This window comes from Pongo abelii, chromosome 23, assembly GCF_028885655.2.
Source record: "Pongo abelii isolate AG06213 chromosome 23, NHGRI_mPonAbe1-v2.0_pri, whole genome shotgun sequence".
Classification (NCBI taxonomy): Eukaryota; Metazoa; Chordata; class Mammalia; order Primates; family Hominidae; genus Pongo; species Pongo abelii.
Window position 1 is genome coordinate 36826278 of NC_085929.1, and position 26705 is coordinate 36852982.

The 26705-nt window shown below is 51.2% G+C and overlaps 1 protein-coding gene across 5 annotated transcripts in view; it reads left to right on the forward strand.

The window, feature by feature from the left end:
* The window catches only part of SEC14L2 (SEC14 like lipid binding 2), a 35975-nt gene that overhangs the window by 1638 nt on the left and 7632 nt on the right, over nucleotides 1–26705 (forward strand). Inside the window, exons 1-10 of one of the 5 annotated variants that reach the window (XM_009234242.4) lie at nucleotides 8144–8327; nucleotides 10806–10881; nucleotides 16846–16889; nucleotides 17601–17660; nucleotides 17921–18109; nucleotides 19697–19792; nucleotides 19936–19996; nucleotides 21106–21189; nucleotides 26275–26381; nucleotides 26464–26603. In XM_009234242.4, the coding sequence (XP_009232517.1) occupies nucleotides 8274–8327; nucleotides 10806–10881; nucleotides 16846–16889; nucleotides 17601–17660; nucleotides 17921–18109; nucleotides 19697–19792; nucleotides 19936–19996; nucleotides 21106–21189; nucleotides 26275–26381; nucleotides 26464–26603 (911 nt within the window). In that variant the 5' untranslated portion in view covers nucleotides 8144–8273. 5 annotated transcript variants of the gene reach the window in all.

Genomic DNA, 26705 nt, shown 5'->3' on the forward strand with positions numbered 1-26705 from the left:
TGAAATAGGCCAGAAACTGACCCACACATCTAAAGATGGTGTACGTCAGAGGAAACATTGTGTTTGTGGAGATAGAAGGAGGCAGTATCATGGACTGTTTGGTAAATTGTGCTAAGAAATTGAATTAACCATTAGGAAAAGAAATTAGACCCTATTACATATACATCATATACAAAATATGAATTCCACATAGACTAAAGACCTAAATAAGAAAAGTAAAACTTTAAGCATTAAAAAATTATTTATACATTTGTTTATTTTTGAGACAGGGTCTCTCTCTGTTGCCCAGGCTGGAGTGCAATGGTGACTTCTCAGCTCATTGCAACCTCCACCTCCCAGGGTCAACTGATTCTCCCACCTCAGCCTCCAAAGTAGCTGAGACCACAGGGGTGTGCCACTATGCCCAGCTAATTTTTTTTTTTTTTTTTTGTAGAGACAGGGTTTCACCGTGTTGCCCACACTGGTCTTGAACTCCTGGGCTCAAGGGAACTGCCTACCTCAGCCTCCCAAAGTGCTGGGCTTACAGGCATTAGCCACTGCACATAGCTAGATTCTCTATTCTGTTCCATTGGTCTATAGTAGTCTCCCCTTACCTGAGGTTTTAGTTACCTTCAGCCAACCGAGGTCCAAAAAAATATTAAATGGAAAATTCCAGAAATAAACAATTCATAAGTTTTAAATTGCATGCTGTTCTGAGTAGCGTGATGAAATCTCTTGCCCTTCCTCTCCATCCCACCCTGGATGTGAATCTTCCCCACGCTGTAAATGTTATCACGTGTTAGTCACTTAGTAGGCCTCAGAGTTATCAGATTGAAGAAATACAGTATGTGTTCAGCACTACCTGAGGTTTCCGGCATCCACTGAGGATCTTGGAATGTATCGCCCAAGGATAAGGGATCACTACTTGGATATGTTACTAATGTTTTCTCATATGTATGAAATCACTCTTCATAAGCTACAAAATGCACTGTGGAAGCCCCGTGGTGCCTGTGGAGAGGCTTGCTTCTCCAATTCTGTGATTATCCCAGCCCACCTGTCAGCCCCAACAACAGGGTTGCAAGGACGCACCCTGTAATCAGCCAGGTCTTTGGCTCCATGTTCTGCCTGCCCTGTCCCCACTTTCTCCCTACCCCTCACCCCACCGACCTAGTCACCCCTCAACATACACACTACAACCAGATGCAGGTCCTTGTTCATGCTTGTCCCCCACCTAGAACACAGTTCTGCTTCCCCACAAATATCCACATCCTAGCCTTCCATCAGTGGGAGTCGGAGCCCCCTTGCAAACTTGGTGGGTAACCAGTTCCCTGTGGTGTGTTCTTCCATGGAGTAACCCCTGGTTATTGCAGAAGGAACAAGAGCTGGAGGATGTTACCTCAATGTGGGTGGGTGTAGCTCAGCCCAGCCAGGGGCCTTCTGCTGCTTTGGGGTGAGGAGGGTTAGGGGGTGGGTAAAGAAACAGTAAAGATTGGAGCCAATGCTGGCAGGGGGCAGAGTGCAGTGTAAGCCCAGGAAGTGAGGCAGCCAAGGATGGGAGATTGACGGCAAGGAGATGAGTAACCTTGAGGCCCTGCCTAGGAGTGGAGTATCTGAGGAGGAGGGGACTGGAGGACCCCAGAAGCGGGGGAAGGGATGCCAGCTAAGAGACATGCAGGCACCCTGCTCCCAGGGATGGACAACAGGACCCTCAGCCCTGTGGGCTCTCTCTGGAGTAGCCCAACCTGCAGATCCAAACTCCCAAGAGAGGGTGAGGAGCTAGAGGGGACAGGGCTGTCACTCTCTCACCATGGGCCTCTGGGCAAGCCACTTCTGTTTTCTTGGCCTGCGTCCTCAGTTGTAAAATGGGAGCTTGGACTAAAGGACTTGGGAGGGCCTTTCATCAGACATGCTGTGATTCCAAGTAGCTTGTTTCTTGGGATACAAGGTTTCCTGGCCCTGGGCTGGGCAGAGACCTGCATGGAGAAGGCCCCAATTCCTCTGTCTCTCCTTATTCTGTAAAGTTGCAGGGGGACCTAGGAAGAAACAAAGCTATTAATGAAAGTGTGAGGCATGGAATATGTTACCTCAGTGGTGGAAGGGGGTGGTGATGAGGATGAAATATTTTAGAATTGGTACCAGGAATGGGGTATACGATAAGGCCCTTGAATTCCGTGAACCTGAGCCCTCTGCTTCTCTTCGTTTGCTGTGAAATGAGTTATTTGGTCACACACCAGGCTGTGAAAATGCCATAAAAATGGATGAGGCATTCCGTGAGTACGCAGATGGTGCTGCTGGCAGAAGGATGAAGGGCAGGGAAGGCAAATCCACATCTAGAATATGTGTCTATTCCAGTGAGCATGAACCTGGGCCCCACCGATGAGGAAGAGGCCAATGTAATCAAGCTGCCACCAGGTGGCAGGCTGGTCCCCGGGGAATGTGGCCACATGGGGACCAGTGACTTTGTTTTGTACAAAAAGGGCCTTGAAGAAGACAATGCCTAACTCACGGAAATGTGTCACCATCAGTGGGGGCTTCAGGCCCAGTGGCAACAGGGACGGCTAGGCCTGAGGTGGTGGTATTTTTAGAACGTGGAGGTCCCTAAGATCCCTTTACCTTATGGACATGAGCCCCAGCACATAAAACAAGTTGTGTTGGAAGATCTTAAAGTGTCCCTTGATTGCCTAGTTCCATCTGCCACCTCCCTCCACTCACCCAGATGCTCAGAGGGTCGATGACTCACTCAAGATCACACAGGGCAGATGCAAAGTAGCCGCAGCATAATTGTGGCATGGGCTGTAAAGTGGAGGGGGTCCTGCTCCTTCCTTGGGCCCAGCTCTCAGGGACGGGGTGAGTGTCATGCCCACAAGTGAATATCAAAGGCCTTCTCGGTGCTAGGTACTGGGCATGGAGCAGTGACCGTGACCAGCAATGGCTTCTGCCCTTGGGAACAGATAGAAAAGCATAACCACATACACAAGCAAGATCATTTCAGGCCACGGTAGGTGCCACAGGAACGAGATAAAATAGCATCAGAGAGGGGCTGGGGGCCAGAGGCCACTTCAGCCTCATCACCAGGGAAGGGAGACCTCTCTAAGAGGTGGTGTGTGGGCTGGCACCTGAATGGCAAGAATATTCAAGAGAAGAAACAGAGTGCAAGTGAAAACAGCTGATACCAGCTGGGTACAGTGGCTCACACCTGTAATCCCAGCACTTTGGGAGGCCAAGGTGGGAGGATCACTTGAGGCCAAGAGCTCAAGACCAGCCTGGGCAACATAGTGAGACCCCCATCTCTACAAAAAAAAAAAAACCCACAAAAAATAAAAAAAAAAAAACCAGCCAATAGCTTTACAGTGTTCCAAGTACTCTTCAACATTTTTTTGATGAATTAGCTCATTTAATCTCATTCCAATCATATGAGGTAGTAAGATTATCACTGCCATTTTACAGATGGGAAATTGAAGCAGAGGTCAAGTAACTTTGCTAGGTTATAGAACCGGGACCCAAACCCAGGTAGTCTGGTTCCAGAGTTGGTGGGCCCACTCCTATGCTGTTCTGCTTTGACAGGTCACTGGCGTGGGAACAAGCTTGCCTACAGAATCTGGACTCTATTTTAGCTCTATTTGGGGTGGAAATGGCAACCCATCCTTCCCAAGGGAAGTCCCCAGGCTCCTGCCAGCTAATGCCAGAGCCATAGCAGGGGCCCCAGCACCCCTCCGGCCCTCCCCTCCCCTCTGGGGGACTCCTGAGGTCCCAGCTCCCTGCCCCCAGCCTCTGTGCTCACAGCTATCTGGGCCACCTCATTCTAAAGGGATTTGGCTCTTGGAGACAACTGGAGACTGGTGAGAAAGGGCTTAGGGATTAGACAGTGATATCCAGGAAGGTAAGGGACTTAATCAGGGGTTCGAGTGTGGGAAGTGGGGTGGGGAGAGGATTTTGTTTCTTTGCAAAGCCAGGCTGGACTGCAGAAGTGAGGAGGAAGTGGGGCTCGGGGGAGGAGCCAGACAGGCTTAGTTTCTCACTCTCTGTTGTGCCTTCAGAAGCAACACGATAGTAATAATAATCCCTCACCTGTGTGCGCCCACCACTTTCCCAGCCATTATTTCACTTGGAATTCTCACAGTGGCGGGATTAGTTCTCTCCCCAGATCACAGACACCCAGAGGAGGCAGGTGACTTGAGGCGGCCGCAAGCCCCACAGGGCTGGGCTGGGAGGAGGGGAGGAGGCTGGGGCCAGGGCTTTTCTGCATGGCTGCCCACAGGCACAAGGGCTTTCCAGAGAGTTCGTGCTGCCCTGGCCCCATGGAAGTAGAGTGTTCCACAAATATTTGTTGAAGAGTTTAAAAGACTGTTCTTTCCAACTCTCAAATCACAGTGCCAATCTCTGTGCCACCCCCTTCCCCCTGGCACCACAGATTCTGAGGCCAGGGCACGCAGGAGGCCTCTGATCTCAAGGCCAGTGCCCTCATTTTAGTGAGGAAACAACCAAGGTCTAGAGGGCACAGGCCAGCAGCCCTGAGGAGACCCCCAAATGTGTGCCTTGCGGAATAGTCACGGCAACACATTAAGCAAGAACGTGGTCTCCAGCCCACACACCGGACTCCCAGTCCAGTGCTCCTTCCTGTGCCCAGAGCTGCCCCCCAGAAGAATCTGAAGCACAGGGCTCTGTCAACACTAGGACTGCCACCCCAACGCTTCTCCTAGATCTCTGCATGCCACCAGCCTTCTTTAAGTTGTTCACACTCTGTGTTCCCCTAACCAAAGTCCCCAGCAAGATATACCCGGAGCAACACACCCATCACAGAAGGCTCTCCCCTCCAGCCTGCCTGACCCGGGAGGCCTGGTTCTTCCTGTTGGGCCACACTGTTCCCTGATAGTTGCCACTACCACGCAAAATAGTCCATATCAAGGCCAGGAAAGGGGACTTCTGGTTGGCAGAGGTCGTGTTGCATTGGGTAGCTCAGGGAGAAGCTCCTGGAAACAGTATTTGATGAGAGTCTTGAGGGCTGGGGAAGACCTGGCAGGAGGATACAGGACACAGCAGCAGCTCTCACAGAGGCAGGAGGGCAGAGGTGTGTCTAAGGGACAGTGGGAAGCTTTTCAGATTGAAATGAAGTGTGTGGAGAGGGCAAGTGGCCATTGGTGCCACAGGGAATGCTGGGATGGGGTGAGGGTAGGCCTCAGATGCAGATCGGTGGGATTGAGTCGACTCAGGAAGGAACCAGGGAGCCGTTGAAGATTCTTGAGCAGGTGTGCAACATACCTAGCAGGGAGGAAGAACTGTAGGGCAGGGATTAGGGGATGGAGAAAAAGTGGGGATGGGAAGGAGGGACTTTCTCTCGGTAGCCAGCTCCAGGACTTCACCAGATTATTTATTTAGGTGTTTTTTTGTTTTGTTTTGTTTTGTTTTGTTTTTTAGATCGAGTTTCTCTCCTGTTGCCCAGGCTGGACTGCAGTGGCGTGATCTCGGCTCACTGCAACCTCTGCCTCCTGGGTTCAAGCAATTCTCCTGCCTCACCCTCCCAAGTAGCTGGGATTACAGGTGTCCGCCACCATGCCCGGCTACTTTTTGTATTTTTAGTTTCACCATGTTGGCCAGGCTGGTCTCAAACTCCTGAACTCAGGTAATCTACCCGCCTCAGCTTCCCAAAGTGCTGGGATTACAGGCGTGAGCCACTGTGCCTGGCTAGGTTTTTTTCTCTTTTCTTTTTTTTTTTTTTTTTTTTTTGAGACAGAGTCTTGCATTGTCGCCCAGGCTGGAATGCAATGGTGCCATCTTGGGTCACTGCAGCCTCCACCTCCTGGGTTCAAGCAATTCTCCTGCCTCAGGCTCCCAAGTAGCTGGGACTACAGGTGTGCACCACCATGCCTGGCTAATTTTTTTTTTTTTTTTTTGTATGTTTAGTAGATATGGGGTTCACCATGTTGGCCAGGCTGGTCTTGAACTCCTGACCTGAGGTGATCTGCCCACTTCGGCCTCCCTAAGTGTTGGGATTACGGGTGTGAGCAACCAAGCCCAGGCCTATTTAGGATTTATATGATCAAATTAACTAGCTGATTTATGGTGGGCCAGAGGTAGGTTAAGTCTCAGTGGAGGAAGAAGAAAGAGGCAGCTGTTGAACCTGGGAGGGGCAGGCCTGGGGAAGGGTACTTTACCGAGGCTTTTATTTGGGTAACTTCAGATGCGGGAAGGGCTGTATCCTGCTGGGTGAAGGTGACCTTGTACTTTCCTGGGTAACTTTCTCAGGCAGTTCCCAGGCCCAACCACACCTTGGCCTGGGAGCATACGGCCTAGAAACCACAAACTTGGGTTTAACTCCCAACTCTGCACATGCCCACCTATGACCACCTCTCCCTCAGGCTCCTCAATAAGTCACCTGACCTGCCCACCTTAGAGGATTGTCCCACGCTTAAGTGAGAAGCTAGATCTGAAGGTAACTTGTGAACTCTAAGTTGCTGAACCAATATAAGAGGCTGTGCTTCTTGTTTTTACTTTTTGTTTGTTTGTTTGTTTTTTAGAGGGAGTCTTGCTCTGTCGCCCCAGACTGGAGTGCAATGGCGTGATCTCAGCTCGCTGCATCCTCTGCCTCCCGGGTTCAAGCAATTCTCCCGCCTCAGCCTCCTGAGTAGCTGGGACTACAGATGCACACCACCATGCCTGGCTAATTTTTGTATTTTTAGTAGAGACGGGGTTTCACCATGTTGGCCAGGCTAGTCTCAAACTCCTGACCTCAGGTGATCTGCCGGCCTTGGCCTCCCAAAGTGCTGGGATTATAGGTGTGAGCCACCGTGCCCAGCCAAGATGCTGTTCTTCTATAATAGTTTCCTTTGAGTAGGCTCTACCCTGGAAAGAATATCCTGGCCCTGGAAGGGTCTTATATAAAGATCTTAGCCATGTATCCAGTAAGGAAGGCAGCGCTGTCCTGCCCCAGGCCAGAAGCCAGCGAGCCTAACTAGGGCAGAACTGCCTGAAAACTCTCTGTAGAGGTGGGCGTTGGGGGCCTCAACCCTCACTCTGCACCCTGCAGCAGGCCTCTATGGAGGGGGCCACACCAAGGGCAGAGCAAAGTCCTTAAATGTCTTTAACAGGCCTGGTGCCTTTGCCTCCGGGTAAGGAGAGAGACTAGGGACACTCTGCTTTGTCTCTCCCAGAGACTTGAGTGTTGAGGAGGCCGAGGCATGGCTCTGGGAGACGAGATGCCCACAGACTCCTGGGCCTAGTTCTGCATTAATTCCAGGCCATAAGCGGAGGGCACAGCTGAGCACTTTCCATGTGCCAGGCAGTGGGCACTCCACATTTGTCATGCCACTAACAACTTTGGGCAAGCCATGCCTTATCTGGGCCTCAGTTTCCCTAGCTGTTAAATGAAGTAAGTTGCATGATCCCTGAATGATCTATGTTTCTCTCTCCCTCTCAGGGTTCTGCCAGCCCCGGGATCTGTGTCTGTATTGGAGCATTTCTTACATTCATTCATTCATTCAGGATACATTTATTAATAATCCCTGTAGGCCAGGTGCCGTGGCTCACACTTGTAATCCCAGCACTTTGAGAGGCCGAGGCAGGAGGATCACTTGAGGTCAGGAGTTCGAGACCCGCCTGGCCAACATGGTGAAACCCCCATCTCTACTAAAAATAGAAAAATTAGCTTGGCATGGTGGCGTGCACCTGTAATCCCAGCTACTTGGGAGGCCGAGGCAGGAGAATAGCTTGAACCCCGGAGGCGGAGGTTGCAGTGAGCCGAGGTCGTGCCACTGCACTCCAGCCTGGGTGACAGGGTGACAGAGCGAGTCTCCGTTTCAAAAAAAAAATTTTAAAAAATGCAAAAACAATCCCTGTGTGCAGGATGCTGTGCTGTCCTGCACTATGGGAGCCTGGTTAGAAGAGCTCATTAGATAGCACCTTTCAATCCTCCTTGTTCAGAGGCCCAGAGAGCTCAGGTGTCTCGCCCAAGGTCACACTATGAGCTAAGGGTAAATTTGGAACTAAAACTGAGACTCCCTGCCCTTCTGATGCCCACTGGCCTCAATCCTAGTGGGCACACTTGCTTGCCTCCTGCCTGGGTCTCTGACTTCAGGAGGGCGGAGGGGGCCCGTGTCAGAGCCTCCCGCGCCCCAGCGCATCGCTCCCTACTCCGCCTCTCGGGATCCTTTAAGAGGCGGGGCTTGGCTGCCAGCTCCGCGGCCCGGGCAAAAGGCTGGGACTTTACTCCGGGTGGCGGCGAGGACGAGTCTGTGCTCCATCAGCTGCCGCACCCGCCGCCTCCCGCCCCCAAACCCCATCCCCGCGGTTGAGCCACGATGAGCGGCAGAGTCGGCGATCTGAGCCCCAAGCAGAAGGAGGCGTTGGCCAAGGTGAGCCCTAGCCCTGGCCCGGGCTCTCGCCCCGGGCTGTGGTCCTCGCCCTCCTGCGGCAGCGAGAAGGGACGGGGCTGGGTGGGGGCCGAGGGTCCGTGGCGGGCGGCGGAGGGAGCAGAGGCGGCTGCCCCAGCCTGGCCCGCGCCCGCAGATGGCTCCTTCCTTCCTCTGCCACCCTCAAGGTCCCAGGAAGTTTGGCCACCCCCCGCCCAAGCTCCGAGCAGCCGTGGCGGTGCCACCTGGGGAGAAGTGGTTGCTTGTGAGTCCCCGGAGGCCGCTGAGGGCACAAAAGCAACATTCATCCTCGGGACTGGCAGCCGGGCCCTGGGGCAGGGGCAGGGGCAGGGGCCCAAGTTTCCTCCCATTTGCGGGAGGCTTTCTTCTTGCAGGGGCAGTGGCACGATGGAAAGGGCTCTGGATAGCTCCTTGGGAGACTTGGATAGCTCCTGCCCCGGCACCAAGCCGCTGTGCGACCTTGGGCAAAACCCTGCCCTTCTCTTTGCTCCCTGATGCCATGGAATGAGGAGGTTGGACCAGATGATGTTGAAGGGAACACCTCCATGTGTGAATTCCAGGCTCCCCCCATGACGCACTGGGTTGGTGTCAGTTTGAGCTGAGACCAACCGTCCCTTATCTTGCATCCCAGACAACTGCCTGGCTCAGGACTTGAGGTTTATGCTCCTCAGAAGGCAAGAAGGTGAGCCTGGCTTTGCCTTGGCACCTGTGACAAGGAGGGGCAACAGTTTGAGGGCTGGACCTTCCTCTTCACCAACTAAATCTCTTGTCTGTCACCCCTGGGGAGTGAGGAGGTCGGCTCTTCTCTGGGCAAGAGCCGATTGGGTCTGGCCCCAAGATTTGGAGGCTCCACAGCTGGGGAGTTTTCCATGGCTGGGAAAGGTGGGGTGGGGGGCAGATGTATCCTGCCACTGGCAGAAGTAGGGAGGCACCAGCTCCATAAAGGCTTTGTCCCAGGCTGGGCCTCCCCCATCCCAGGAAGGCTGGACAGGGAGGCTTCAGATTTTACTGCTGACTCGCAGGAGAGGTCAGGCAGAGAAGGGATTAGGTGGTGATTAAACTGGAGACCAGGGGCTGGTTAGGGTCCTTAGAGAGGGGTAGCTTCATGCCTGCAGTTTGGAGGAGCAGTTTCCCTGGTGCACTGGGAGCTGCTTTGCGGGGTGGGATGGTCTGAGTCCCTGGCTGACCTAGGCAAGGGGCAGAGGTGGCCAGTCCTCATTAGTCTCCTCTGGGACTGCCCTCTAGGTCAGTGGCCAGGGAAAGGTGGATGGCTGGGAGCAGGAGGCTCAGGGAGGGCATATGGGGGCCTCTTCACCTACCAGGGAGTGAGAGGTTGGAGGTAGGTGTGGCTGTCCGTTGAGGTCACTGTCCATCTCCTTTGTTTGGCACTACCTGCACTTTCCCGCTTCCTGGCTTCCCCTACTGGAACTGTTCCCTCCACCTGAGTTGCCCGCCTCCCTCCCCCTGCTGCCTTTGAAGTCCTTCAAGCCCAGCACAAATGCCATGTTTTATAGGAAGCCGTGTGAGACCACCTCTTTCTTCCCTTTGCTCCCCAGCAAACTCCTCACCCTTCCATGGGGCAGAAGACCATGGTGGAAAGAGTGTGTGCTCTGGACTCAGACAGACCCGGGTTTGCATCCCAGCTCTGCTAATGACTAGCTGTTTGACCTTGGGCATGTTACTTAGCCTCTCTGAGCTTTAATTCCTTCATCTGTAGAATGGGGACAATACTTCTACAGGTTGTGAGTGAGGAGTAAATAAGCTACAGTGCCAAGATCAGCGCTGAGCGACAGGGAATGCTTGGTAAACTGACAGCTTTTACTGTAGTCTGTACCAGAGTGCCTACTATCACGATTAGCTGGGAACACATCTGCCTGCCCGCAGATCGGTGTGTGGGAGCCCTTGTTTTGGGGCAGGGGCAGTGTCTCGCTCCCTTCCCACTTCCTGCCCTGCTACCTGGCACCCCCTGACAAGACAATGCTCCAGGCAGCATGAGTGCCTAGGTAGTGTCTGCAGAGTTGAACTATGTTAAAGAGAGGTCCAGTTGGCCGGGCGTGGGGGCTCACGCCTGTAATCCCAGCACTTTGGGAGGCCAAGATGGGTGGATCAGGACGAGGTCAGGAGATCAAGACCACCCTGGCTAACACGGTGAAACCCTGTCTCTACTAAAAATACAAAAAATTAGCCAGGCGTGTTGGCAGGACCCTGTAGTCCCAGCTACTCGGGAGGCTGAGTCAGGAGAATGGTGTGAACCCGGGAAGCGGAGCTTACAGTGAGTGGAGATCGCCCACTGCACTCCAGCCTGGGCGACAGTGCGAGACTATCTCAAAAAAAAAAAAAAAAAGAAAAGAAAAAGAAAAAAAGAAAGAGGCATCCAGCAAAAATCTCAGTGGAGAGTCCTAGGCAGAGGGCAGCAGTCAGGGCAGGCCCTACCACTCACCCCGATGCCTCTCCCTACAGTTTCGGGAGAATGTCCAGGATGTGCTGCCGGCCCTGCCGAATCCAGATGACTATTTTCTCCTGCGTTGGCTCCGAGGTGAGGGAAGAGGGGCTGCGGGAGGCTGGGGCAGGGGCTTGTTCTGGGCAACAGAATGGCACCATCTGAAAACCCTGCCCTTGGCAATTGGGGCATCTAGAGTGTCCAACCTTTAGCGCCAAATGGCCCTTGGCAATGACATAAGCTCAACCCTCCTAGTGGATAAAGACACTGAGGCTCAGAGAGGTGAAGTGACTTGTTCCAAGCCACACAGTGAGCGAACTGCAGGCAGAGAAAAGGGGAGAGTCCAGGTCAGCTGACCCTTGGCCCACAGCCTTTTCCATCTACTGGAGAAATCTGCTCTGCTGATGGAGTTGGGGAAATTGGCTGAAGAAAAAGTGAGAAAGGCCCCAGCCATGTAGGTGGTCAGAGGCAGAGCCAAGTGTAGAACCAGAGTCCTGGCCCCTGCTATGCCCTAGTGTGCTGGCAGGTCCCTGCAGACCACAGTTTAGGCAACTTGAGGGAGGGACAGAGTGCATGGGGAACCTGAGGGGCACAGCCTGATCTAAGGTGACAAGAGTCTCCTCAAAGCAACACCAGGCTCTAGAGCCCAGGTCCTGGTTCCAGCTCTTCCCCAGCCTGGCTGTGGTGCCTTGTTCAGGGTAAATACTTCCCTAGGATCCTCCTCTGGAAGAGCAGGACAAGACCCGCCTGCTGCAAGACGTGACATGACAGAACTCTGCATGTGGTGTTGAAATGCACACATTTCTACTGGCATGAGGGTCAAATTCAGCCCGGTGCCCCAATCCCTGAGATGTTTCCATTCTTTCCCCTCCTCTCCTTTCCGGTGATTCAGGTCATGTGCCATCCTCCCTGATTCTTCTGACACTTTTTATTCCCCCTCTATATAGAAATTTTATTAACAGACATAAATAATAAAGAAAATTCCATTATGGCCAGGTGCAGTGGCTCATGCCTGTAATCCCAGCAGTTTGGGAGGCTAGGTGGGCAGATCACTTGAGGCCAGGACTTCGAGACCAGCCTGGCTGACATGGTAAAACTCCACCTCTACTAAAAAATACAAAAATTAGCCAGGCGTGGTGGCGGGCACCTGTAATCCCAGCTACTCAAGAGGCTGAGGTGGGAGGGTCGCTTGAACCTGGGAGGTGGAGGTTGCAGTAAGCTGAGATTTCGCCACTGCACTCCAGCCTGGGTGACAGATGGAGACTCCGTCTCAAAAAAAAAAAAAAAGGTTACTTTTTTTTTTTTTTTTTTTTTTTTTTTTAAGTAGAGACCTAGGTTTCACATTGGCCAGGCTGGTCTCGAACTCCCGGCCTCAAGTGATCCGCCTGCCTTGGCCTCCCAAAATGTGGTGTAGAATCATATCCTAAAATATTAAAGTACAAATTATGCCCTATTATTTTAATTTTAATTATTTTTTTTTTGAGACAGGGTCTCACTCTGCTGCCCAGGCAATGGGCATGATCATAGGTCACTGCTACCTTGAACTCCTGGTCTCAAGTGATTTATTCATTTATTTACTTAGAGATGGAGTCTTGCTCTGTTGCCCAGGCTGGAGTGCAATGGTGCAATCTCGGCTCACTGCAACCTCCACATCCCAGTTTCGAGCGATTCTCCTACCTCAGCCTCCCAAGTAGCTGGGATTACAGGCATGCACCACCACGCCCGGCTAATTTTTTTTTTTTTTTTTTTTTTGTATCTTTATTAGAGACGGGGTTTCACTATGTTGGCCAGCCTGGTCTCGAATTCCTGACCTCATGATCCATCCGCCTTGGCCTATTTTTATTTTTGAAACAGGGTCTCGCTGGCCTCAAACTCCTGGGCTCAAGTGATCCTCCCACCTCAGCCTCCCAAGTAGCTTGGACTACAGGTACACACCATTGTGACTGGCCCTATTATTTCTTTATGGACACATAAAGACATGCACATGCACACCCTAGGAGTCTTGGGGCAGGTGAAGAGATGTATTTTCCTTTTCTTTCCAGAAATTTCATAGAGCTGGCACGCTCCTGAGAGGCTGCTTGTAAACATCTGAGGGCAGATGCATCCAGGAGCCTCTGGAAGTGTCAGTTTTGCCCCTTTCCCCAAAAAAGCTTCCATCCCATCTCCCCCTACCCCAGTCCACCGCCCAGAGAGGGTGGAGGGGCAGCGTGGGGGCGGCAGTGGAATTAGTTCAGGCTGGAGGAAATTTTGGCCCAGCATTTGCTGAAGGGCTGCAGCTAGAAGCAGGTGGGTGGAGAGAGTGGGAAGATAGTAGCCTTCTTAAAGGGCCAGTTGCAAAACGATCCAGCAGACTAGGGAGCTGCTGTTCGGGGGAGAAGCATGGTTTCTGAGCATGGTTCTGAACAGTAACACAGCTCTCTTACTAAGGCAGGGGCCAGCCAGGGCTCCTGGCAGCTAGTCTCCCGATTCCTGGGGAGCCTCATACTTCAGGCACACCCTACCCCCTCACAGTGGCGGTCATTCAAAGAGTGTGGTCATTCTCATTTGCCAGATGAGAAAACAGGCTCAGAGAGGGGAGGGGACTTACCTGAAGTTACACAGTTAATGCGAAGCAGAATCAGGGCAGAAACCTAGGACTCCAGACTCCAGGCCAGTATCCTTTCCAGGAAGCCACCCCTGCTCCTTAAAGCCAAGCTCAGCCTCTTACAACAGAGGAAGTGTCTCCTCTGCATTTCATTTGTGCCTCACATTTCCTGGGCAGGAGCTCAGGCCTGGTCAGAACCTAATACGAATCTCAATTGGGTTTTTTTTTTTTTGTCCTTAAAAAAACCAAAACCCAAAAAACAACAAAAAACCAAGGCCTGGCATGGTGGCTCATGCCTGTAATCCCAGCACTTTGGGAGGCCAAGGTGGGAGGATCACCTAAGCTCAGGAATTCAAGACCAGCCTGGGCAATATAGCAAGACCCTGCCTCTATTTAAAAAAAAAAACGTAGCCGGATGTGGTGGCGTGCACCTGTAGTCCCAGCTACTCGGTAGGCCCAGGTGGGAAGTCACTTAATCCAGTAGTTTGAGACCATAGTGAGCTATAATCGCACCACTGCATTCCAACCGGGGTGACAGAGCAAGATTCTGTCTCAAAGAAAATAAAACAAAACAAAAAAACAGCCTTTTCTCTTTCTCTCCTTCAATCTGATAAAGACCTTTCATAAAAGCCACACACCGGCAGAATGTCTGTCCCTAACCTAGGTGTGTGCTTGGGGCTCCTCTCCCTCCCTTTCTCCACTGAGGGCTTTAGTTTTCTGCTGGCTTCCAGGAATGGAGAGCAGGTCCGCAAGTCTCCTCTGCTTCCCCGACTGAGGCTGAGTTCTGGGCACCCCAGCAAAAAGGATCAGACAGCAGGATAAAACAAGGAAGTGGTGGAGTCCCTGGGAGGGAGGCAGAGTGGGTCTGAGTCTCTGCATTTTACAGGTCTAGGGAATGAATGAACCATCACCACCCAGACAGCTGCTCCTGAGCTGGGTTCTTGCAGTGCCCCAAGCCATGCTTTGAGTTGCCCCTGACCAGGGCAGCAGGAGCCTGGAGAGGCCTCAAGCAGGCATGGGGAGGCCTCAGGTGTGGTACTGCCGGGAGCAGGTGGCAACTCTGGGACAGAGCCCTCACAGAAGATGCTGGATGTTGGGCCTTGGCAGATAAGGGTTAACTGGAGAGCATCCCCAAGATAAGGGGCTCACAGTTCGCCACCACTCCTGTTCCCAAAGAAGATAAGGGTTCTTCTCACAATAGTGGTGTCCTTCCTATGGAAGATTCTCATTTTCCTGGCCCAACTCCCCCATCATGAGAGGACAGTGCCTTGCATCTTCCAAGTGTTTCTAGCTTATCAGATGATTTGGTCAGAGATGTACAGTATCTTGTCCAAGGTCAAGCAGAGAAATGAAGAGCTGGGATGCAAACCCAGAAGATATTCCTCTAAAAGCTGTCCCATGCTGCCACGGCAGCACACAAAAAATGGTGGGATTCAGTTCTGCCAGGACGTGTCCAGCACCTGTGATGGGTGTGGCATTGGTCAAATCTCTTGAGGGAGCCTATCAGCCTGGGAGAAGGGACTGATTTTCGAAACAACAGTCAGGGAATGTGCTCGGCACTTCCAGAGAGCGATGGTTAAGGGACCGGTGACAGTCCAGAGGGCAGCCTGTCTGGCCCAGTTTCCATGGCTGTCAGCAGATCTAGATGCCAAATCCACAGAGGACATACAACTGGGAGGGACAGTTCATAGGTCAGATGGCAAAATTGATCAGAATCTGGATCTCAAAACTCTTTGAAGGATAGACTGAAGTTGACTGTAACAAGAGGAAATTTGATAGGGAAGGATCTAAGGTCTCTCCTCTCCACGTATGCAATGGAGGCTTAGCAGTGGCACAGGTGGAAAGGATTTGGGGGGTTTCAGTGCCTATAAGCTCCACCTGAGTTAAGGGTGTTGACTGTTGCCAAGAAAGTTCTTAGGCTGGGCGCAATGACTCATGCCTGTAATCCCAGCACTTTGGGAGGCCCAGGTGGGTGGGTGGATCACCTGAGGTCAGGAGTTTGAGACCAGCCTGGGCAACGTGGTGAAACCCCGTCTCTACTAAAAATACAAAAATTAGCCGGGTGTGGTGGCATGTGCCTGTAATCCCAGCTAATCAGGAGGCTGAGGCAGGAGAATCGCTTGAACCCGGGAGGCAGAGGTTGCAGTGAGCCAAGATCGTGCCATTGCACTCCAGCCTGAGTGACAAGAGCGAAACTGTCCACTCCCCTCTCCCCCCAAAAAAAAGAAAAGAAAAGAAAAAGAAAGTTCTTAGACAACACTTGGGGCTCTGCGTGGCTCTTAGAGCACACTCTGAGGGGGCCCTGGAAAATTGGAAAACACTCAAAGGGAAGTTATTTGCATGGACTTCAGACCAAGCTGTGGGGCTTCATAAAGGCTCTACAGATGGGCAGCATGATGGTAGGGAGATGCAGGGTGACAGCACAGAATCTTCCAGTCTGGGAATTGTTGTCATGAGGCTAAGGAGGCAATCCTACTCTCTGAGTGTCTCTGAAATGAATCTCAACTCAGTATCAATCAGCTGAGTGCAAATTGCAGCTATGATTACCTGGGAGCAAGTGGCCTTGGGGGTCAGTGAGGTCTTTGTGTTCAAGCTTGAGCAGGACAACTTTTGGGGCATCATGCATAAAGAGGTGACCCAGGTGAAACTGAATTCTGAAACTTGTCAGGAGCCCTGGGAGGCAGGCCCTTTGTGTGGCTTTAGGGAATGTGTGGGCCCTTTGAGGACATGACAAGGTTGGGTGGAGGCTCATCAACCCCTCTATCCCACTGGGATGTTCTGCCAGCTCTGCCACAGATTACAGGGGCAGCTATATTCACCTTTGTTTTCTGTTTTTCTTGGGACGGGATCTCGCTGTTTCACCCAGGCTGGAGTATAGTAGCAAGATCTCAGATCACTGCAACCTCCACCTCCCAGGCTCCAGCAATCCTCCCACCTCAGCCTCCCAAGTAGCTGGGACTAGAGGTGCATGCCACCACCTGTAGCTAATTAGTTTTTTTTTTTTTTTTTTTTGGAGAGACAAGGTCTCACTGTATTGCCCAGGCTGGCATGTTCATCTTTGAACTGTGGTGTCAAGGTCTCAGGATTGGATGTGAGACTGTGGAGGAGATAAACTTTGTGCAAGGGGGAAGGCCAAATGATAAGAGGATCCAGGGTTCATTTTCACTGAGAGGAGGGAAGACCTTTAACTTGATTATAACCACTGGAGTAAAGCTCTTTTGACCCTGAAGTTACAATGGCTGCCCCCAGCTGCCCTGAACTTTGACCTGCTCTCCTCGCAAACCTGGGGCCTGTGGTGCCCCAGAAGTTCTCACTAAAGGCTCTCATGTTAGCTTCTGCTTGTGGGATGGTCTGAGGGTTAGCTGGAGAGATGACTGAGAGGAACTGGCCGTATCATGGGAATACGGGAATCTCCCCATCCTTGGACACCCAGTCCTGCTAACCTAACCCTGACCAGAACTGTTTCCCTGTTACAGCGAGAAGCTTCGACCTGCAGAAGTCGGAGGCCATGCTCCGGAAGGTGAGACACATTTGGCTGTTGCCTCAGTTCCTCCCCATCAGAATCACTCCTTGCGTGGACTTCTTTTGCTGCACCTCCCATCCCAATCACAGCTTTTGGCTTTGAGTATTAGCCGACCACTGTTGCCTTATCCCTCTGGGACAAACTGCATTCCCTTCCCTGGCAACACAGGCTTTCATAGCTCTGGGCCAGCCAAGAATGATAATCTGTTCTGCTAAGACCTCTGAAACAGGCAGGGCCTTCTTTTCCATTCCTGCCTAATGCCTTCTGGTGACCAGTTATGATCTGGTGGTCCATTCACGCTGTCGCTTATTGCTACATGTCTATTAAACCTCCCCCACCATCCCTGCTTTTTGTTTTCTTTTTTTTTTTTTTTCTCTTTTTGGAGACAGAGTCTCACTCTGTCACCCAGGCTGGAGTACAGCAGTGGTGCGATCTCAGCTCACTGCAACCTCCGCCTCCCAGGTGCAAGTGATTTCATGCCTCAGCCACCTGAGTAGCTGGGATTACAGGCATGCACCACCACAGCTGGCTAATTTTTCTATTTTTAGTAGGGACGGGTTTTGCCATGTTGGCCAGGCTGGTCTTGAACTCCTGGCCTCAAGTGATCCACCCGCCTTGGCCTCCCAAAGTGCTGGGATTACAGGTGTGAACCACCATGCCCGGCTGTCCATCCCTCCTTTTAAAAATTTCCCCATTGTATCTTTGCAGCATGTGGAGTTCCGAAAGCAAAAGGACATTGACAACATCATTAGCTGGCAGCCTCCAGAGGTGAGCACAAATTATCTCACCTCATCCCTGTGCTAGGCCTTTCAGACCCACAACCTGGGTCCTGGATCCACTGGATTTGGATCCTTAGAGGAAAGGTCTGACAATGCGCACTGAGCCCTGATGGTCTCCAGAATGGGCATCTGTTGGTACCCAGGGGAGGGATGTAGAGAAAGATACTGATGAACCTGGAGTAAGGCCCTGTGGTCCAGGCAAGGTATGGATGCCTGCTGACCAGGTGGCTCCTCTGTGTCTTTGCCCAGGTGATCCAACAGTATCTGTCAGGGGGTATGTGTGGCTATGACCTGGATGGCTGCCCAGTCTGGTACGACATAATTGGACCTCTGGATGCCAAGGGTCTGCTGTTCTCAGCCTCCAAACAGGACCTGCTCAGGACCAAGATGCGGGAGTGTGAGCTGCTTCTGCAGGAGTGTGCCCGCCAGACCACAAAGGTGAGTGGACCACCATGGCTAGAAACGAGTAGACCACAGCAGACGCATTCCAGCAGAAGGAGGGATGTCACACAGGAATATAAGCACAGCTTCAGGGCCAAGGCCCAGACTTTTTTTTTTTTTTTTTAATTTTTAAAACTTTTTTAGTAGAGATGGGGTTTCATCATGTTGGCCAGGCTGGTCTTGAACTCCTGACCTCAAGTGATCCACCCCCCTCGGACTCCCAAAGTGCTGGGATTACAGGTGTGAGCCACTGGACCTGGCCGAGGCCCAGGCTTTGGGATTTCCTAGACCAGTGACATTTCCAAGTTTTAGAATATTCCCAAATGTCTATTTTGCCATGTAAGGACTTTAAAACAATGACCATCTATTGTTGCCATCATTAACACCCAAAACTATAAGAATGGCAATAATCTCAGATTAAAAAGCAGTCCTTTAGGAAGCTGCAGTGAGCCAAGATCGTGCCACTGCACTCCAGCCTGGGCGACAGAGACTCCATCTCAAAAAAAAAAAAAAAAAAAAAGGAGTCCTTTAAATTGAATAAATTTAGCTTCATAAAAAACTCACTACATTATTGTTATTTTTCTGATTTATCTGGGGACCCAGTGAAATCTTACTGTGGATCAACCCATCCTTGAGCAAGTATTTGGGTACCACTGGTGCAGATGATTTCATATTCTTGCTTCTCTAATTCTGTATTTAAAAAAGATAAGGATGGCTGGGTGTGGTGGCTCATGCCTGTAATCCCAGCACTTTGGGAGGCTGAGGTGGGCAGATTGAGCCCAGGAGTTCAAGACCAGCCTGGGCAACATGGCAAGAGCCTGTCTCTACAAAAAAAAGTAAAAAATTAGCTGTGCATAGTGGCACATACCAGCTACTAGGGAGGCTGAGGTGGGAGGATCACTTGAACTTGGGAAGTCGAGGCTGCAGTGAGCTGTGATCACACCACTGCACTCCAGCCTGGGCAACAGGGCTAGACCCTGCGTCAAAAAAGATAAGGACAGCTGATTCCCTTACTGAGAAAAAGACTGAAGAACAAGCAGGAGCTGCCACTTCCCACCTGCCCTCCTCTCAGCAGTTGTAAAGATCCAGTGAAATGATGTCATAAAGTCTAGGAACATTCCCACACTCATCTGCAAATGTTCACAGAGAGCCTACTGTGCGCAGAGACCCTGCGGAGCTGGGGATGCAGGAAGCATTAGACGTGGATGCACCCGAGGGTTCAGGGTGCACAGAACATCTGTCCTCAGGCGTAAGTGGCTCTACGGGTACCGTGCACAGAGCACACAGTGACTCAGGAAGGGGGAGGCCATCAGGCCAAACTGCAGAACCAAAACCATCTCACATGTCATCTAGATCCACCCAGTCATGTACTGGATAAGAACACGGAGACCTAGGCAGGAAGAGTGACTTGCCTAGACCACAATTCTGGCCTGGGGTGATTATCTCAATTTGGAAAACTCTAGGTCCGGCCCTAACTAGCTATGGTTGCTCTATGGGTGCACAGTGCAATCATTTGGCCTGGACTGGAGTGGGCTTCTGAAGTAGGACAGCCTGACATGACTTCCTGCTCTCTGTTCCCTGCAGTTGGGGAAGAAGGTGGAGACCGTCACCATAATTTATGACTGTGAGGGGCTTGGCCTCAAGCATCTCTGGAAGCCTGCTGTGGAGGCCTATGGAGAGGTGAGGGGCAGGGGTGGGGAGGAAGGGGACAGAGGGAAGGGGAGGAGGAGTGGGCCCCTCTCCTAGGCTGTCCTGTGGGATAGGTGAGGCGATGGGGGCAGATTCTGAGCCTGCTGGAATCAAGAGTGATTTTGTTTCCACAGTTTCTCTGCATGTTTGAGGAAAATTATCCCGAAACACTGAAGCGTCTTTTTGTTGTTAAAGGTAAGTTGGGAATTTCTTGTGATAAAGCCAGATGGAAAAGAGGGGTCAAAAACATGACTAGGGCAGATGGAGGGTCAAACAGTGAGCCAAAAGAGGGGGTCTGAGGACATGTTCAGAAGACTGCTGCCCCTGCTAGTGTGCTGGCTCACGCCTGTAACCCCAGCATTTTGGGAGGCTGAGGCGGGAGGCTCTCTTGAGCCCAGGAGTTTGAGACCAGCCTGGGTAACACAGCAAGACCTCATCTCTATAAAAAAGCTAAGGAAATGAGCTGGGTATGGTGGTGCATGCCTGTAGTTCCAGTTTCTCAAAAGGCTGAGGCAAGAGCATTGCTTGAGTCCAGGAGTTTAAGGCTACAGTGAGCTATGATTGTACCACTGCACTCCAGCCTGGGCGACAGAGCAAGTCTCCAACTCAAAAAAATAAAAATAGGGCTGGGTGCAGTGGCTCACTCCTGTAATCCCAGCACTTTGGGAGGCTGAGGTGGGCAGATCACTTGAGGCCAGGAGTTCAAGACCAGCCTGGCCAATATAGCAAAACCCCATCTCTACTAAAAATATGGAAATTAGCTGGGCGTGGTGGCCCACACCTGTAGTCCCAGCTACTCAGGTGGCTGAAGCACAAAAATCACTTGAACCTGGGAGGTGGAGGATGCAGTGAGCCGAGAGCTCACTGAGGCTGAGGCAAGAGCATTGCTTGAGCCCAGGAGTTAAAGGCTGCAGTGAGCTATGATTGTGCCACTGCACTCCAGCCTGGTTGACAGAGCAAGACTCTGTCTCAACAAAATAAAATAAAAAGAAGACTGCCTTTCACATACACAGACTACTTTACAACTCACAGAGCTTTCATTATTTATGACCTCCTTTGAGCCACCCAGCCTGATGAGATAGGAAGAGACCATTTGATTATATCCACTGTAAAGATGAGAAGGCTGGACCTCAAAGATGCCCATGCTGAGCTGCACACCCTGGGCTGCCTATGTGGGCTCCACAGGCCTAGGGAACATGTGGCCCAGCATGGGCGGGCGGGAGGGTAGGAGGTGCTGCAGAAGACGCTGTTAGGGACAGACTGGGCACTGCTCCCAGCCTCACATTATCTGGTCTCTGTTCCAGCACCCAAACTGTTTCCTGTGGCTTATAACCTCATCAAACCCTTCCTGAGTGAGGACACTCGTAAGAAGATCATGGTCCTGGGAGGTAAGTGGTCCAGACTGTTTCAAAGGATGGTCTGTAGCCTAAATCGGGTCCAGCTTTAGGGGTGTGGCTGTAGCCACCAGGGTGAAAGCTCTCTCTGCTAGTTTGGGAGCAGTGGGACCCAGGAGCAAGCTGGGGCGGAGCTAGTGCCTTCATCTGTTTTCCTAAGAACTCTTTCTCTCAGACACTCTAGAAGCAAGCACTGGGTCCATTATTGTAGATTCAAAGATGAATGAAACTCCAGTCCTTGCCCTCAAGGAACTTACAGTATAACAGGAGACAGAAGACCTAGAAAGAGAGGCTGGGTGCAGTGGCTCATGCCTGTAATCCCAACACTGGGAGGCTCAGGTGAAAGGATCACTTGAGGCCAGGAGCTCAAGACCAGCCTGGGCAACAAAGTGAGACCCTGTCTTTACTAAAAAATAAAAAATAGCTGGGCATAGTGGTGTGCACTTGTAGTCTTAGCTATTTGGAGGCTTAGGCAGGAAGATCTCTTGAGCCCAGGAGTTCAAGGCTGCAGTTAGCTATGATCGTGCCACTGCACTCCAGCCTGGGCAACAGAGCAAGACCTTGTTTTTTAAAAAAAGACCTAGAGAGAGAAAGCTATGATATAAACTAGAAAAGACAGTAGACTAGTCACAGAGAGGGTGCCACAGAAGTTGCAAGAGCAAGGTTACTTTCAGTTGGGGAAAACTAGGAGCAGCTTCATTTGACAAGCACATAGTATGTGCCAGGCCCGAGCTAGTGCCAAGACTACAAAGATGAATAAGACAGAGTCCTGGCTGGGCGCAGTGGCTCATGCCTGTAATCCCAGCACTTTGGGAGGCCGAGGCCGGTGGATCGCTTGAGCTCAGGAGTTCGAGACCAGCCTGGCCAACATGGTGAAACCCCATCTCTGCTAAAAATAGAAAAATTAGCCAGGCATCGTGGTGTGCACCTGTAATCCCAGCTACTTGGGAGGCTGAGGCAGGAGAATCGCTTGAACCCAGGAGGTGGAGGATTGCAGTGAGCCGAGACTGCACCACTGCACTCCAGCCTAGGCAACAGAGACTCTGTCTCAAAAAAAAAGGGGGGTCCCTTGAAGGTCTTTTGGCCTTTCTGGGAAAGCAGACACAAACAAATCTATCAGTATGCTGCGGTAAATGTACGGAAGGGGAAACCACAAAGTGCATGGGAGCACTCAGCAGGAGCACTCACTCCACCTGAGCTAGGAAGAGGGTGATGCCTACCTAAGCTGCGTGCTATGGAATGAGTAAGAGTCTGCCAGATGGAGCAAGGCAGGAAGCTGCTTGGCAGAAAGAAGAGCATTGAACAAAGACCTTACATAGCATGGCAGAGGCAGCTGTTATAGAATGTGAGGCAGGGTGTGGCAAGGTATGAGGCTGGAGAGGGAACCAGGAGTCAGGCCCCAGAGAATCCAGGGCACTAGATTGAGAAGCTGGGATATGACTCTACAGGCCACTGGGAATCAGAGGAGTTTTCAGCAGGGGAGTACCACAGATTTTAAACCGAGACACAGTACTAGCAAGATTGCGAAGGCTACCAGTTTTCACGAGCCTGTCTCTACAAAAAAAAGTAAAAAATTAGCTGTGCATAGTGGCACATACCAGCTACTAGGGAGGCTATAGATTTGTTTGTGTCTGCCTTCCCAGAGAGGCCAAAAGACCTTCAAGGGACCCCCCTTTTTTTTTGAGACAGAGTCTCTGTTGCCTAGGCTGGAGTGCAGTGGTGCAATCTTGGCACACTGTTGTCACAGTCCATGCAAGAAGTGTTGCAAGCCTGAATCGGGGAAGTGGCAATAGGCATAGAGAGGAGAGGATGGATTTAAGTATTATTTAGGGCCAGGTGCAGTGGCTCTGGCCCACAATCCCAAACACTTCGTGAGTGTTTGGGAGGACCAGGTGGGTGGATCGCTTGAGCCCAGGAATTCCAGATCAGGCTGGGCAACATAGTGAAACTCCATCTCTACAAAAAATACAAAAATCAGCCAGGTGTGGTGGCGTGTGCCTGTAGTCCCAGCTACTTGGGAGGGTGAGGTGGGAGGATCGCTTAGCCCAGGAGTTTGAGGCTGCGGTGAGTCGTGATTGGTGCCACTGCACTCCAGCCTGGGCAACAGAGCGAAACCCTGCCTCAAAAAAAAACAAACAAACAAAAAAAAAAACAAAAAAAAAACGTTATATAGGAAGTAAAACAGCAGAACTCAATTGACTAGATGTAGGAAGTAAGCGAGAAAGAAATCTAGAATGAGCTCCTGGTGTCTGGCAGAGGTGACTGAGAGATGGTGATGCATTAGTTCAACTGGGGAAAACAAAAAAGCTTGAAGTTGAGCTTGAGGAGTCTGTGAGATATAAAAATGTTGGGAATACCTAAGTTTGAAGGTTAGGAGAAAACTCTGGTCTGGAGATGTGGGAGTTATCAAATAACAGCAGCAGCTAAAACCTTGTCAGTACGTAAGACTGCCTACGGAGGAACAGAGGCGGAACCCTGGGGAACATCTGAGCTCAAGAGCAGGCAGAGAAAGAGGAACCCAGCAGGGAGACTGAGAAGAAGTGGTTAATGAGGTTGGCAGAGAAGCAAATCAACAGGGAATGAATATGCAGGGAAGTAGGGGCAACACCAGGGCACAAGGGAAAGTGTGACCCAAAACCCAGCAAAGAGGACACACAGGCATCAGCCAGGGACAGGCAAGAGTTCAGTTTTGCTGAAGTGGAGTGGAGGGAGAAGAGGCTAGAAAGGTAGATTGGGCATCCAGGTGTGGTGGCTCACACCTGTAATCCCAGCTACTCGGGAGGCTGAGGCAGGAGGACCACTTGAGCACAAGAGTTTGAGACCAGCCTGGGAAACATAGTGAGACTCCATTTCAAAAACAAAACAAAAAGGTATATTGGGACAGGCTCATGAAAGGGTGAATGCCACCTATAGCACTGAACTTGGGGGGTAGGTAAGAGGGATTCTGAAGGCTTCACAATGTTCATCTTTTGGTGACACATCAGAAGTGGAGATTTTCCAAATGTATGCTAGTGAGACCTGGGGAGTGACGTGAACTCGTCAGGGAAGTGTAGGACTTCTGGGTTCCAGACTTAGCTCTGGCAGCAACAAGCTCAAGCTCTTTTTTTTGTTTTTGTCTTTTTCTTTTTTAAATTTAGGTCCCCACAAAAGCATTCTTTTTCCTTTTTTGAGGGAGTCTTGCTGTTGCTCAGGCTGGAGTACAGTGGCGTGATCACGGCTTACTGCAGCCTCAACCTCCTGGGCTCAAATGATCATCCCACCTCAGTCTCCTGAGCAGCTGGGACTACAGCCAGCATACCCACCTAAATTTTTATTTTTGGTAGAGACGGGAACTCACTATGTTGCCCAGGTTGATCTTGAACTCCTGGGATCAAGCAATCTTCCTGCCTCAGCCTCCCAAATCACTGGGAATACAGGCATGAACCACTGCACCCAGCCAGCTCTCTGCTTTTTGTTACCTCAGTTATTCTCTCTGTAAGATGGGAAGAATCCTCCTGGCCTTATCCCAACTCTCCAGCTGGACTGGGGGAAGAACTATAAAAGCTGAGCAAGAGGTTTTTATGATTTTTGTTTTTTCTGCTGCTACCACCCACCATGGGCATGAGACGGTTTGGTTTCCTGGCAGCAGAGCTGTGTAGGAGGTTCAGTCTGTTCCCCTACCCACACCTAAACTCTTTCAACCAAACCTGCCTCAGGCTGGGAAGATACAGAATCTTCAACAGAGGGGGGAAATTCACTCGGGCTGGTCACTGGAGCTTAGCAGTGCAGATTAAATCACCCCAAGACCACAGACACTGTGTTCCCAGGAGTTGCATGGTCTTTGGTCCCTAAAAATCTGAGGGCTGGCAGACTCTGGACAGTTTCTGCGGGTCTCCAGCCAGCATGACATTGGCTTGTACCCCAGGGCCTGGAGCTGCTGCCTATATATGCTCTATATAGTAGGCATAGGCAGGTTTTAGTATCAAAATATTGTACCTGGCTGATATTTATGAATTTGGATTGGTGGAGAAGTGGTTCTTAGCATTGGCTGTGCTAGAGTCAAACTCTCCTAGACAGGAAGGAGCTTGGGTATAAAAAAAAAAAAAGAGCCAAATTACTGGTGGCTCAACAGCTGAAAACAATGGGAGCAGAAGTGAAATGGTGGCTGGGGTAAAGCCAAGAATCCATTTAAGGGGTGACTCTACAGAGATGCATTTACTTATTAAGTCACGACTTAGCTGTAGGGGAAGGTGGGGGAAAGACACATAGTTCTGCCCTCACAGTGTTCAGCCTAATCAGGACAGGGTATGTGCATTCAGGCCTTCCTGCCCGCCACACGTGCTGTTTCCTCTGCATGGAATGTCCTTCTCCCCTTTCTTCGTCCCGCCTCCTGCTGTACTTCAATGTATCACCTCCCTGGGGTAATAACATACTCTTACGTGTATAAGGCACTTTATGGTTTAAAAAGCCCTCTCGGCCGGGCGCAGTGGCTCATGCCTGTAATCCCAGCACTTTGGGAGGCAGAGGTGGGTGGATCATCTGAGGTCAGGAGTTCGAGACCAGCCTGGCCAACATGGTGAAACCCTGTCTCTACTAAAAATACAAAAAATTAGCCGGGTGTGGTGGCGGGCGCCTGTAGTCCCAGCTACTCAGGAGGCTGACGCGGAAGAATCACTTGAACCCAGGAGGCGGAGGTTGCAGAGGTTGCAGTGATCCAAGATTGCACCACTGTACTCCAGCCTAGGCAACAGGGTGAGACTCTGTCTCAAACAAAAAAAGCCTTCTCAAGTACTTAGTTCATTTCACCCCCACCATAACCAGGCAGGGCAAGAATAAGGTCACTTAGCTGTTCAGACACAACGAGGACAGGAACCAGGGTCTCGATTTCTGGCCTGGGGCAGAGCCATCCTCTGGCTCCTACTGAACCCCTTGCAGTACTATGCATGCACTGTGTGCTCCTAATGCAGGAATTTGAGGCGGGGTGTTGTGGGGTGTAATGGATGAGTTTTTTCTGCCTCTTTAGTGTAGACCACTAGGGTTATGGCGAAATCTTACCTAGCGTTGAGATACATCTTTATCCTTCCTTCCCTCTCCTGCCAGCAAATTGGAAGGAGGTTTTACTGAAACATATCAGCCCTGACCAGGTGCCTGTGGAGTATGGGGGCACTATGACTGACCCTGATGGAAACCCCAAGTGCAAATCCAAGGTATGAGCCGCCAGAGGCTGGAGGTGAACAGGGATGCCTGGCTCAAATGCACATTCCAGTTCACTCCATGCCATGCTTCTAGATCAACTATGGGGGTGACATCCCCAAGAAGTATTATGTGCGAGACCAGGTGAAACAGCAGTATGAACACAGCGTGCAGATTTCCCGTGGCTCCTCCCACCAAGTGGAGTATGAGATCCTCTTCCCTGGCTGTGTTCTCAGGTAGGGGCCTGGGCCCTTCCAGGAGACCCGAGCTTTCATCTATAGGTCCTGATAGGTGGGCTGGGATAGGAGAAGCCCTGGTGCCAGGACCCCAGAGAGGGC